General features: G+C 39.8%; 1 protein-coding gene across 1 annotated transcript in view; it reads right to left on the bottom strand.

Annotated features, from left to right (window-relative positions):
• Positions 1–14,742, bottom strand: part of OTOGL (otogelin like) — an 85,442-nt gene that overhangs the window by 66,332 nt on the left and 4,368 nt on the right. The window contains exons 3-14 of the mRNA XM_053406571.1: positions 12,858–12,924; positions 11,278–11,376; positions 10,031–10,185; positions 8,143–8,264; positions 7,045–7,250; positions 5,498–5,625; positions 4,598–4,704; positions 3,242–3,348; positions 1,915–2,040; positions 714–822; positions 474–520; positions 133–278 (exon numbers count right to left, since the gene is read on the bottom strand). Of these exons, the coding sequence (XP_053262546.1) occupies positions 133–278; positions 474–520; positions 714–822; positions 1,915–2,040; positions 3,242–3,348; positions 4,598–4,704; positions 5,498–5,625; positions 7,045–7,250; positions 8,143–8,264; positions 10,031–10,185; positions 11,278–11,376; positions 12,858–12,924 (1,419 nt within the window). The remainder of the gene's footprint in view (positions 1–132; positions 279–473; positions 521–713; positions 823–1,914; positions 2,041–3,241; positions 3,349–4,597; positions 4,705–5,497; positions 5,626–7,044; positions 7,251–8,142; positions 8,265–10,030; positions 10,186–11,277; positions 11,377–12,857; positions 12,925–14,742) is intronic.

The raw sequence follows: 14,742 nt of genomic DNA, 5'->3' as shown, positions 1-14,742 counted from the left end.
GATCAGGTAGACACTCAATATTAAGAAAAAAAGAATGATTTATTATTGCTAATCCTCTTAATTTATTAATTGGCTCCAGTGGTGTAGGTATTTATATATCAGCATAGAATTTTATTTTAAGCATGACCTTACCTGACCGCATGGAGTTTTCTCTACAGTAATTGTGAATTTGTCTTTCCCGGTGCCCTTCACCAGAATGTACTGACAAATCCCAAGGAAGGTGTAATGGCGACCATCGAAAGTTGTGAAATGGGAATCACCAACGATTGAACATTCAGCTTAAGGCAAGAACAGTTAAATATTTAGTTGGATATCGCCCACTGAATTCGATGGAATTGAGTAGATGTATAAGATTTCACTGCTAGTGGTTCAGAGGTTTACAATATATTTTGTATTAAGGTACCAACATTTAAATATATTAATACAAAGTAAACAAAAAAATATCTTACAAAAACAAAGAAAAAATAAATTACCTGGGCAATCATGTTCAGTGCAGTTCCAAATTCCACCAATACAAATACTAAAACAAAATAGACAATATGTTAACAAAATAGAATGCTGAGAGAAAACATTGTAACCCTTTTGATATTTACTATATAAATGCAACTATTAAAACTCCCACAATAATAGCACAACAAGGCAAATGCTTTAAAGTAAGGTAATTAAAGGTATTCAGACACAAGACAGAGATAATAGAAGTAATGCCTACATACCAGTTACTACATTCTTGCTCAATTTTTGAGCCAACAGGAAATGCTGTCCCATGATAAACACATGGGCAATCAGAGAGGGAAATGCAAGTTCCATTGTCCATTATGAGACCTAAGGTTATAAAAAAATACCATTTATGTTATCACTATTATAGATAAAATCTCCTGCCATTCACTATGTAGCAAAGATGTTCAGCAGGTGGAGTTTAGGGAGGGATGTTGATAAGGCCTTCTCTGGACTTCACGGTTTAAAACCATGTTTTCTCAACCATGGTTAGGATGCAACAGAGCATTAATACTCAACTGTGGTTAAGGATTATATCAACACTGCCATTTAATCCTTAACCGCTGTTGAGGCTGATGACACCATGAACACTGAGAGTATGGTTTAGGGGATTTTGTTGCTGTTGTTGATATCAATTTTTAGTATCCCTATTTTTAGATTTTATGATTTATGTGGAAATAGTTAAATTTGGTTATATGCTTTTTGGTTTTATTTTTTATGACTACTTTGGTTATGCTTGTGATTATGTAACTATGGAAAGGTGACATACAAATGAAATGATGATGGTGATGGTGATGATAAGTAGCAATGGTAGTAAATAGAGAAAGAAGTCCACAGCCTGTCAGTTTATTCCCTATCAATGAACCAGGCTCAAGAGACCTCATTGATACATCTGCACCAATTCACAGCGTATATGTACACGTCTAGAATAGACTATGGCCTAAAATTGATAACTTCTGTACAGACAACAAAACCATCCTATTAAGTGACAACAAATACTGCTACAGTATTTGTAGCAGTAAAGAATGCTATTTGAGAGTTGTCAGTATTGGTCACTGACAACTCTCAAATAGCATTCTTTACTTGTATATCTATATCTGCCATTCACATGTTTGGTGAGCCTTCACATTGACCCAGAGTTGTAAAGTATTCAGTACCTTTTTAAAACAATACACAAAACAGTATATAGCAAGATTTGGGAAGGGAAAAAAGATATATAGAAATGAACATACACTTTCCTGAGGTTCTGACTATCTTTACACAGAACTCTACAGGTTCTTCTGTACATACAACCCAGAAATCAATGGGAACTTCAGAAGATGCTGGTCAAAACGAGTGTCCCCATTAAAACACACTTCTGTTGTGAGCAGAGTGGTTTTAACATTCAAATAAAGTAATTGGAAAAAGTAGCTTGCTTACCATCAGGACAGTAGCATCCATCTAAGCAATGAAGATTACTGCCAAGACAATCTTTCTCAAAAGTGCAGGTTGGGGGACAACAGCTAATACAATCCCGATGGATAAAATTATCTTCACACTTATCATCTAAAATACAAGAAGTTCAAAACATTGCTATGATCCTGGTCATTGCATTTAGATAAGGAGGCATATTGCACAAACCCAGCAGATTAATGATCCTATGTTAGTTGCAGTGGCGTAGCATGGGGGGTGCAGGGGGGCCGGCCACACCGGGCGCAACATCTGGGGGGGGGCGCTCGCACTTGCAGCTCTCTGCCCCTACCGGGTTAGGGGGCACAAATTACTTGCCTTGCCCCGGGTGCTGACAACCCACGCTACGCCACTAGTTAGTTGTGTTCATCAACTTCAGTGGGTCTACCTTGAGACTAGCATTGGATACTACCCACAAAGTATTGTTCTACAGTGTTTTAATAGTACTGTAACTAATTACTAGTATCCTAAATTTAGCAAACATCTTCGGGTAGGACCTTCATAGGCACATTCATAGCAAGAGGAATCTGGAGTTGTAGACATGTACATTTATAGGAACCAGGAGAGAGAGAGAGAGAGAGAGAGAGAGAGAGAGAGAGAGAGAATGAATGTAAATAACCCTGAAATCTAGTATGAAGAATGGTGGTACATATATATTTTACATAAATATTTATATGAATGTAATGTAGAATACACATCTGCTTTGACAGGATATTGAAACAGCTCTATTACCCATACCAAGTAGTCAAAATCCAAAAATATGAAAGCAATTACTTAAAATTGTTCTTGTTTCCACTCTGAATGGCTGCAATGTGCCATCCATACCATTGGGTTGCTGCAGTGGAAATTTCTCAGTGGTATTAGGTTGGTCCAACAAACATCTTTAACACTGATTGACACACTGAAGCTATTGTTTGGCTGACCTAATATTAAAGTACTAGGTAAAGGTAAAGGGACCCCTGACCGTTAAGTCCAGTTGTGGACGACTCTGGGGTTGCTGTGCTCATCTCGCTTTGCTGGCTGAGGGAGCCGGTGTTTGTCTGCAGACAGCTTCCGGATCATGTGGCCAGCATGACAAAGCAGCTTCTGGCAAACCAGAGCAGTGCACAGAAACACCGTTTACCTTCCTGCCAGAGTGGTACCTGTTTATCTACTTGCACTTTGACATGCTTTCGAACTACTAGGTTGGCAGGAGCAGGGACCGAGCAACGGGAGCTCACCCCATCGCAGGGATTTGAACCGCTGACCTTCTGATCAGCAAGCCCTAGGCTCTGCAGTTTAGACCCACCAGACTTACTACATGCTGGAAAATCATCCCTCCAGTCTCGCACTGGGTAGCCTGCATGTGAACATGATCGAGCATACTCTGTCACCGCTCGGCAGTAAGTTTCATCATCGTCCTCTCTGAAAAAACAAAAACAAACCCTTACTGATTAAATCTGTAATCTTCAAACTATATGTGTAGGATTATCGTAACTTTGTAAGAAAATTGATATAATACAAGCTAGGATTCAGTTTTCAGCAATAACCCCTTCCTGCTACAGCAGATGTCCCTCAATCCTCAGGAGTACATTTTCAGGGCTCTTAGTGGGGTGCATAGGTGGCAAAGCCCTGCTCTGTGAACACAGGTCCATTATGTTCACAAAACAGAAAACAGAAGTTGGAATCCGTGCCAAAGACACTGAAATGAAAATGAAATCTACCTTCCTGCAGATGTTCCAGCTTCTAGTAGTTTTATGTTTAATATAATGATCTATCACATGGTATGCATGCTGGTGGCTTGAAATCCCTTATTATAAAGTCACCATGTCAAACTCCATTATGCTGTTTCCTTACCCTCACTCTCCTCACCTTACCACAGATAATCCAATTAAATGAATCTCACCAACTACATGCCTTGGCATAGATAAACTGCCATTCTATAAGCTGCTTCCTGCAGTCCGCCACAGAGCAAGAATTCACTTTCACAAATAGCCCAAGCCTGGTTAATGAACCCACCCCCACCTGCAAAAAATAAAATAAAAAAATCTGAAAGTTTTCTGTACTTGTACCATCCTTAGTTTTCACAAATGTTCATTAGGGAAAATAAGTAATGATACCGGTGAAGAGATGTCAAAAAGGTTTGCTGGGCCTGGGCATAGAAACAAGCTTTATGGGCTAGATAGTGTTCGTCTCAAACAAGAGTTGAGCATTAGAAATGCCCAAGCTAAAGTCCTTTGACAAGCTGGGGAAATGGGGCACCACTTAAACACTGCATTGTTTTGTGTTTATGGAGCTGCCCACAGAAAGTTTTTTATAGTTTTTGCAGTCTCCTAACAAATCAACAAAGATGTTGCTCTGCAAGAGGCTACTGTGAAGAGCTGTCCCTGTGAAAATTAAGTGTATCTGGCTTGGCTTCCAATGGAGCTACAGACAGTTTCTAGGTAAGTAAGTCAGCTTATTTCCTGGCTAAACTAATGGGAGATAATGGGGCAGGAAGTTTGCCTACCTCTATTCTAGCTGACTTTGACATTTTGAACTGTTCCAGGTTCTTAAGAATAGAGAAAATCACTTACAAGGCAAAGAAACAACAATGGTGAAAACGCAACACACCACCCAATTGGGGACAATACAAAAAAGAAATGGGGCGGGGGGGAGCTTTTACTCTGCTTACCTACAAAGGTCATTCATACAGCTGGAAATATAGGGGTAAGGATCTATGCTTTGGTGGCAGCTGAGAAAAGGGAACTGCAAGATTATTTGGCACTTGAAGTATATGTTCTGTGCAAAAAAAAGAATATAGCTGATTATTAATTCATGTGTTTCATAAAATAAGCATGAGCTTTCCCCACCCCCCATCCCAAGGTCACTTTTTAACTCTCCCTGAGACCCGTACAATTTCTGCTATAACCCCTCTGTTGTCCTATATTGTGTTTCTAATGCTTGTCCCTTCCCAACTGTGTTGAACTGGCAAAATATCTCCCAGGTTCAGTGATAAAGAAAGAGAGAACATCCCCCTGAGGAACTCTTCATTCTTTAAGTAATTATGAAAATTAAATCATAATTTAATTTGGCAATAAAATGAACTCTATTCTATGCCGTGTATGCACTTGCAGGAGAGCATACCAAAAGTACAGCTCTTCTAACTTCTTCACATTTCTTTAAAATCAAAAAAGAATTAAGGATCGTCCCACACTGAACTGCTGATAATCAGATTAAACTTCTTGACCCAACCTATTTACCAGTGCCCATGGGCTGTATCCAGTGATCTCATCCCACTAGCATAAGGACTTCCACTACGCAACTGGATTTCTCTCTTGTGACCCCTCCACAAATCAGTATTGGAGTTTCCCCTACCCCTAAGCATACATGAAGGTACATGCTATAAGCCTCCACACCCCACTCACAGTGTCTTCTAACCCCCTGAGAAGCTTTCAAGAGGCTGCAGGAGCATCAGAAAACGGCAAATTTTTCTTCAATGAGATTTCTGCTATCCAGTGTTCTCAGAACCAAAGGCCAAAAAAACAAATATCCTAGAGGCCACTCTATAAAAACAGCAATCTAGTCAGCTTACCTCATAAAATTCTGTGTCAATGTAGCATGGACTAGGAAAATCAGAGGCAATAGCTACACAAGCTGCATCATCTGGAGTTTGCACAGACCAACTGTTAGCAAATTTAGCAATATCCTCCTTATAGTCACCTATTAAACAACACAATTTCCCACAAGAGTAAATGACATATGGCTAGCATCGTGCGAATGCATATACTGTAGATCAGGCTTCCTCAAACTCGGCCCTCCAGATGTTTTGAGACTACAATTCCCATCATCCCTGACCACTTGTCCTGCTTGCTAGGTATCATGGGAGTTGTAGGCCAAAAACATCTGGAAGGCCGAGTTTGAGGAAGCCTGCTGTAGATAGTATTAAAATAGTCGTCCATTTATGCATATAAATATTTCCTACATTTATCGGTCATGGAAATGATTGCAATTTCCAGACACCATGTGCTTGTCTGGAAGCACCCTTGACCTGAGCTCATTAAACCTTCGTAACATATCTCACACAACAAGGCATTTACGGCATACTGGTGGCCATGATAAAAATAAATAAATAACCACATGAGGTTGTATCCACAGAGTAGACTCATTGAAATGATTGGAGATGACTAACTTAGGTCCATTATTTTCACTTGGTCTACTCATAAGAAGAGCCTACTGGATCTGGCAAATGGCCCCTCTCGCTTAGTATCCTATTCTGATAGTGGCCAACCAGATGCGTGTAGGAAACCAGCAAGCAAGTTCCAGGCACAAGACCATGGTTAACAGTAACTGGGATTCAGAAGCATTTACTGCCCCCAACTGTGGAGGCAGAACATAGCCAATATGGCCAGTAGCCATAGGTAGCCTTGTCCTTCAGGAATTTGTCTAATTCTCTTTAAAAGTCATCCAAGTTGGTAGTCATCACTGCCTCCACTCAGTTGGCTTCTGTCATCATATCTAGTTTGCTCTGAATTATGGGTACACCGCAGAGCTGATATGAAAGCATCTTGTTATCACTCGGCAAAGCATCAATGGCTCCCAACTGAGAGACAACCAGCATGAAGCTCATGTCTGCAATAAACTTACTAGATGACCTTATGCAAGTCAGTCTCTCAACATCGGCCCCCTATGTTGTAATACAAGGCTAACACCACTGGCCTTCCTTCCAAGGTTATTGTAAGGATTGCAGCAAGAAAAAATGATATTGTGTACTTTGAACATGCATAAGCATTATATAAACGTATTGACATTTTGCCCCAAACAAAACTTGAAAAAAAGGATAACTACAGTTCACAATACAGTGGTACCTCCGGTTGCGCATGGGATCCATTCCGGAGCTCCGGCTGGATCCCAAGGTGTTCATATCTGGAGGTGCTGCTTCTGTGCATGCGCGTGCATGGCAAAACTCAAAAAAATACTTCCAGGTTTGCCATGCACCTATCCCAAAGGATACGTAACCGGAGGTGAACGTATGTAGAGGTACCACTGTACAATATCCTTGCAGTGTTGCCTTACACTTGTAAGAGGCTAGGATCCATGAGGGTTGCATTCACAAATTATCTGACTCGGCTATCTGCTTACTATTTTGTATTACAAGATCGTCCGATGAGTTGCTGTTATAGTTTCCACACAAGCCACATGTTTTCCCCTGGTGTTCTTCAGTCAGTTTGATGTAAATCCCAGAGCTTCCATCCCAAGCTAGGGAAAAGCCAAAGGTAGTTTTCACCAGAATATAATCTGCTAATCTTTCAATGAAAACGTTTCCAATTGTTTGGGGCAATCTCAATCTGGGGAAGCAGAAGAAGTTTCACTTCAAAAAGTGCAAGTCAAGTGCATTTCATGTTGTCTTTTTACTCATTTGATACATAAAACCATACAATAAAAACTATATAAAAAATTAAAATCAGATATCCACTATTATAGGATATTTCCTTGTCAACATATACCTGGCAGCACTGAAGGTTTTCAACAGACCTTGGTTTACTGTGCTGTGAGGCCTTGCTCACAGCACAGTAAACCATAGCTTACAATGAATGTGCTGATCTCAACCACTTTACTCATCCAAATTCTCACTCTCACATAGGAGTAGCAAACTATGGTCCTTGGCTTAGTGTTACATCCAAACCAGTGGTTGTCGTTTGTTTCACTCCCAACAAACCATGATTTAAAGCCAACATTTGTTCTTGGCTTACTGATTGCAGTTTGAGTAAAACAAAGCACAATTTTCAGTTCAGACCTAATGTTAAGGCAGGAACCATGGCTTTTTTCTCTTGCATGTGACTGAAGAGGAGCAAAGGGAATGAGATTGGTGCATTCACAGCAAACCATTAACTACAGCTTTCAGTAGTTCACAAATTGGGCCACTGTACAATCAAAATGTACCATTGAAATTCTTGATTTTAATTATACTTTCTACATCATTCAAACATAAATTATCACTTTAGATAAATTAATGTGAGCTCATATTATTCCCCATATTGATTTAATGACATTACAGTGGGGCAGGGGGGAGGCAATGTTTTTATACTCCAAATCAATCTTTATTTCCTACATCAAAGTTTTTTTCACACTGGACCTGTAATAGAGCTGTATTAGGGTACATTATTTCCCTAAGCGTTATCGCAATACTTTATATCTGATTTTAAAACATCTTTAGATAAAAACTTCTGGACTGTTTACCTGATCCTGCCCTTTCTTACTTCATGCCGCAATATGATTATTTCCTCCTGATTTGCAAAGAACAAGCTGATTGACCGCAAACAAGAATACACTGAACCAACACAACTTGGGCTGTTGTTAATCTTAAAGGGAGAGAAATAGATTTACATGAGTAACAAATACATTATTTTGCCCAGTATCTGCAAGCAGCTCACCTTGTTTTCCAAAAAAGACCAAGAACTGGGACCAATAATACTTTGGGCAATTTTAACTCATGTGCATCTAACTACTCATTCTCCGTGCCTATTTCATAGTTTGGGTTTTCATCTTTTAATATTTGTCTGTTGTTATAATTGTTCTCTCTGCTTTATATACATTATAAAATGAAATAAGAATAATAAACTTTACCCCAAATAATACTTTGGGCAGCTTTTTACCCCATATTTTTTTGTACAAATATCCAAGTACAAAATACAAATGCATCATTTCAGCTACATCACAATGCAGCTGAAGAATCGTACCCCTACTTCTATGGACTTTAGAGGAAAACTCAGGTCACAAGCATGTGATCTGTCTTCTGCCTCTTTCCCTTAATTGTGAGGAATCCTTTTCAATCTCATGTCTAAACACTGGTACCATAAGCATATGTGTCTGAACTAAGGATGAATGAATCTATCAGTTTTGGTTTCTCTCATTTTCCAATCTTAAATTCAGTTCCCCATTATTTCCACATCAGTTTGCCTTTTTTTCAAGTCTTTGTGAAAATTCATGAGCATTTGACTGCATATTTCCTCTAATATAAGGTAAAAAGGAAAAGGACCCCAGGGATGGTTAAGTCCCATCAAAGGTGACTGTGAGGTGTGGCACTCATCTCATTTCAGGCAGAGGGAGCCAGCTTTGTCCACAGACAGCTTTCCAGGTCATGTGTCCAGCATGCCTAAACCACTTCTGGTGCAACAGAACACCGTGACGGAAGTCAGAGTGCACGGAAATGCCATTTACCTTATTTTATTATATTTTTAAATTTTCTTTCTGCTTTATATTTCTAATAAAAATCTCAAAGCGGTTTACAGCATACTAAATCAATAAAACAATAGCCGGGCGATATTCCTCTGGCCTCATGAGGAGCCTCTTTTGTGGGGCTGGTGGGTGTGGCCCCGCCCCCTAGGCCAGGTGGAAAGGGCCTTCCCGCCGCAGTGGTACCTATTTATCTACTTGCACTGGTATGCGTTCAAACTGCTAGGTTGGTAGAAGCAGGGACAAAGCAACGGGAGCTTACCCTGTCGAGGGGTTCAAACTGCTGACCTTCTGATTGGCAAGCCCAAGAGGCTCAGACATTTAGACCACAGCACCACCCACATCCTCCTCTAATATACACATGCCTATGTGCAATTTTGCTTAATATACAAACGTTTGCATAACTATTTCCTGTAATGTAACACATTTTCATGTTGTTTTCACTAATATATTCATTTCAACACATGCTTTACTCTTGTATAAGCATTTTTATACCCAGGACTCAGCTGGGAAACTGCACTGCACAATTCAGCGCACTGTGAACTGTTAAGGATGGTTAGTTTTTGCTTCATGTGTTGCTTCGGAAAGTGTAAATTAGGTAGCTTTGCTAATCAAATCAAATTTTTCCCACATCCCTAGTCAGAACTCACAAGCACAAATACCATGCACAGAGATCAGACACAGAAGCATACATGTTTCTCTCTTAAACCTGGGCATCAACACCAGCTATGCCTGTATGAGTTGTCTTGAAAAGCAGATATACATATTTCAATAAAAAACATTACAATCTGTGCAGAGCAACTACAGAGGAATTAAAGAAAGTGGAAAGAAATGTTGTACTTATTTTTTATTCTGTTTTTACTTCCTTCTCAAGCCAAATTCCCAATCTTACCCACACAGTGTATTGAGGCTCTGGATCACTGCAGTCTTTCACAAAAATGTATGAACAGTTTCCCGGGAAGTAATAATAGATGCCGTCAAATGTTTCAAAGTGATGCTGACCCCATGATTTGCAAATGCCATCTCTGTCTTTGCCAGCGTTTGGAACTAGAAAGAGCAAAGTGTTGGTTTGCAGGTGCAGTAAAAGAAGCCCATGTTGCCCATTTCAAATATATTCATCATATCAGTTTATATATATATTTACACACACACACACATTAAAAATTCAGATTATAAATGGAATGATCTAAGAGATGCCTGTCACATGTAGGCCAGATTATTTGGATCACTATCAAAAAAATCAATTCACATTCACGTTGGCATCACATGAACAGCTTGAGTATTTTCTGAAAAGACGGAGCTATTGCAGAGAAAGGAACCCAGGAAAGTTCCTCCAATATGTGTGGTTCCTTCACTTGCATTCAAATTTGGTTTGCAACCAGAGAACATGAACTCAAGATGGAGCAAAAAATAAAAAATAGAATAGAGAAGAATATCACACATGCAACATCTCTCATTGCAGTGTGGAAGAGAAGGAAAATAGCACGCAGGCTGAATGTTGCTCAACTTCAGAGCTCTTAAAGAGAGGGGATAAAATTGTAAGTGCTTGCATTGAAACCCCATTATTCTTGTTCAGTAGTTAAAAAGTACTATTAATTTCACTGAGATTCGTGGCAGACTCACGCGGGTAGACAGCTACTTTCCATGCAGTCATGTGGAGGCTGGCTCATGCAACAATTTACTCAAATATAGTGGCTTACCATGCAGATTCAGCCATCTTCAGCACAGGCTGTTTGCGATGGTACAGGATCAGTTCCTGTATCCATTCGTCACTGACTCTGTACAGAAATTCCAGGTGGCTGAATATAACCCAGTGTAAACTGGTCTTTTAGTGAAAGTTCCATGCAGTTAAACTGGGATCTAGCATTTGATTAGGTTTATTTATTATTTTTCTAAAAAAATGTATACCCTGCTTTTCACCTCATCTGGGTCTCAAAGTAGCTTACAAAGAATAAAAATGTGCAATCCAAAAAAAATAATGTTAAAATAGTGGTATGTGTGACACTTTTACAATTCGCTTCCACAAACTGTTGGAAGCAAATTACAAAAGCATTGTATGCATTACTGTTTTAACAAACAAGGTTGTAACATCTCACCTTAATATGAAATTCAGCTTCTTAGCATCTTCCTGGAACTTACCAATTTGGCACCGTTCACCCTGTGCCTGGAAAGTCTCACAGTCACATATTCCAGCCTCTGTGCAAACGGCTCCATTAAGGCATTCTTGAGGGCAAGAACCTGCACAGCAGAATCAGCCAGATGTCAACAAGCACACAAACTACATGAACATCCTGCATAGTTTGGATAAAAGTTTACCCATATTAAAGAAAACTGTACCAGCTTTTATACTGTATAAGACATAAAGCTCAAATTATTTTTTCTTTGGTACTGTGGTACCTCAGGTTACATACGCTTCAGGTTACAGACTCCGCTAACCCAGAAATAATGCTTCAGGTTAAGAACTTTGCTTCAGGATGAGAACAGAAATTGTGCTCCGGCAGCGTTAAAAGGATCGCCCCATATAGGCTTGCCATACATCAGGAAAATTACTGACATGTCCTGATTTTTGGATGTAAAAATAGCCTTGGGGGGAAATGTGGCCGAATTGACAAAATGTCAGGGAAAACCTGGATGGTACAATGCTGCCCAGGTACAGTGGCGTAGCGTGGGTTGTCAGCACCCGGGGCAAGACAAGTAATTTGCGCCCCCTAACCCGTGGATTTGCCCTAACCCCAGATGTTGTGCCCGGTGCGGCCGGCCCCCCCTGCATCCCCCACGCTATGCCACTGCCCAGGTATTAGAATTTCTTACAGACATTGCTAAACTACAACTTGGGAATAAGCACCACTGAAGCTAATAGGATGCACTTTTGAGTAAGCACATGTAGAATTGCAGTGTATGAGTGTGAAATGGGAAAACCCTTGTTCAAATCTTTCCCAAGCAGGGATTCACATGGTGGCCTTAAAGTATTCCACTTTTCTCTCAGCTTCAGTGCCCGTCTCCAAAATCCCCATCATAATGGTGGAAATAGTACTGGCATACATTACAGGGCAGTTGTAATCATCACTGGGATGCTAGTGACTGCTGATGTTTTTGGATGGTGCCATGGCCTTTTTGGTGAAGATACTGAGATACTGGACACTTGAAATACACTATAAAATCTCAGGTTGTTAATATTAAATAAGGAATTTAAGAGTGCATTTAGCCATTTGATTCCATTTATGAACTACTTCCCATAAAAATATCTTGAAGCAATCATACAGTAAAAACATCAGTAATCGAAAACAATTTTAGAATTCTATGTATAACAACAGTTTTTATTTTAAAAAATCATATGTAAAAACAATTTCAAATTCAATATGGAAGCATAGTAGATTTCCAACTGTTGATGGCCTCCACCCATGAAATATTGGCTTGGTCAGGGAGCAGGAGAAACACAGTAAATACTTAAACAATGAAAAGTCTTTTTCAGTGCATGGTGAGGACAAAGAGGTTGCAGCAACTAATGTATAGAATTGTTGCTATGTTTGCTGGATCCATGATTTTGGCCAGTGGTTTCACAGGACCACTTTCAATCCTCTATGTAATAATGTAATAAACTCTAGAAAATCAAATTGTATATCAGCATTCGTGATTAGAATTACTGGCAATGATTATTTTATGGAACATTTCACAAATGTCTTTTCAAAGAGGCATCATAGTAATGATATGGTACTGACCTCCTGATGAATTCTGAGCCTGAGAAAAGGCCTCATGTATGTGAGCCCCAGAAGAAATTGCAGCAGTCTAAGAGGGAAAGACAAAGACAAAAGCAAATCGTGCTAGTTTAATTAAAACCCTTGGAAGTGCAAAACCAATGTTTCTGATAATGGTGCAAAAGAAAATTATGATAGTTAAACTAAATTATCCTGAATTTGCACTCAAGCCAAAAAGCGTTGATAACTCAAACACTAGATATGTTGCATAAACAGCAAGCTAACAGACGTGGGCACTACTTAAAATTCTTATAAGTGATACATTAGAATTTTAACTGTATCCCATATCTGAAATGTACAGGTTAAATGTATTGGCATTTTGTGTCATTTGTTTCCACCACTGATGTTTCTTAAAAGCCACCAGACTGCAGTTCACACATTCACCCAAGGTGGGAAAGTTGTATTTCTAGCGAAGCAGGAGGTGTACACCAATGCACATACCTTTGAGGCTACACATGTGAAGCAGGTGATATGCACATATAGATTATGGACATTGTGCAATTCTTCCCTTACTTTTTTGATTATATGGGTTGGTCCTTCGCACATAAAGCTGCTACCATGATGGGACAACCTTCCTTTCTTAGAGAATTTGCTTGTTAATAATGGCAGGTGTTTCCACACTGGGGGTTAATGTTAAAACTGTAGGTGTTTCTTTGGGGTCTTTTGAATGGGAGAGGCTCTTTCGGCAAATTTAGGTTAGTAGCACTGGTCCTGGGACATCCCACTGCTCAGGAAAATGGAAGCCCATAACAATGGCATTAGCGGTGTGATGACCTTTTATTTGAGAGAAACTAACTTGATGTGACTGAACTAAAACAGAGGAAGCTACAGAAACATTCTTAACTCTAATAATAATAATAATAATAATAATAATAATAATAATGGTAAATGACCCCTGGATGGTTAGGTCCAGTCAAAGGAGACTATGTGGTTGCAGCGCTCATCTCGCTTTCAGGCTGAGGGAGCTGGCGTTTGTCCACAGACAGCTTTCCAGGTCATGTGGCCAGCATCACTAAACCGCTTCTGGCACAACGGAACAGCGTGATGGAAACCAGAGCACATGGAAATGCCATTTACCTTCCCGTCGTAGCAGTACCTATTCATCTACTTGCACTGGCATGCTTTTGAACTGCTAGGTCGGCAGAAGCTGGGACAGAGCAACAGGAGCTCACCCCGCTGTGGGGATCCAAACCACCCACTTTCTGATCAGCAAGCCCAAGAGGCTCAGTGGTATATATCGAAACAGCAAATGAAGGCATCCCAATAGTCAAAATAGCATCTTGGAGCAAGGACGGAGGCCTTGGAACAGCAAAGGCACTTGGTTGAAACGAACATGGAGCAGCGAACCCAGCAGCAAATTAAGACAACAAAGCAGCTTAATGAGCATCTTAAGGCAAGTCTGAAGGAGGATCTCAGAACTGGCATGAATGTCTCCCAAGTGTAAGGTCTGGACTCTCAGTGCTGGGACCTGAAAGGCCTCCTTGTTCAACAGGTATTGGTTGAGAGCTGACCCAAAAACCAGTTCTCTACTCCAGTCCCATCTAAAAGAACTGTGCATTAGGTAAATCTTTTACCCACTTTGGAAGAATGGCAGATGAAGTTGATTGACTGTATGGGATTGGCAGAAATGACTGGCAGAATCCGTGACCAGGGAGAAGAGTCGGCAGAAGAAGACTGGAAAAAAATTAAGGACTATTTACAGAAATATTGTAAAATTAAGGAATGTTGAATGATGTTGGATTGAAATTAAGTGGTTTTTAGCTGTAATGGTATAAAGGAATATGAAAAAATGGTTTTTTATAAGTAAAAATTTAGGGTTATAATAACCTAAGATGTTGGATAGAAAATA

The sequence above is a fragment of the Podarcis raffonei genome, chromosome 10 (assembly GCF_027172205.1).
Source record: "Podarcis raffonei isolate rPodRaf1 chromosome 10, rPodRaf1.pri, whole genome shotgun sequence".
In the NCBI taxonomy this organism is placed as follows: domain Eukaryota; kingdom Metazoa; phylum Chordata; class Lepidosauria; order Squamata; family Lacertidae; genus Podarcis; species Podarcis raffonei.
Note: the sequence above shows the minus strand (reverse complement) of the source record. Positions and strands in the feature narration are given on the sequence as shown.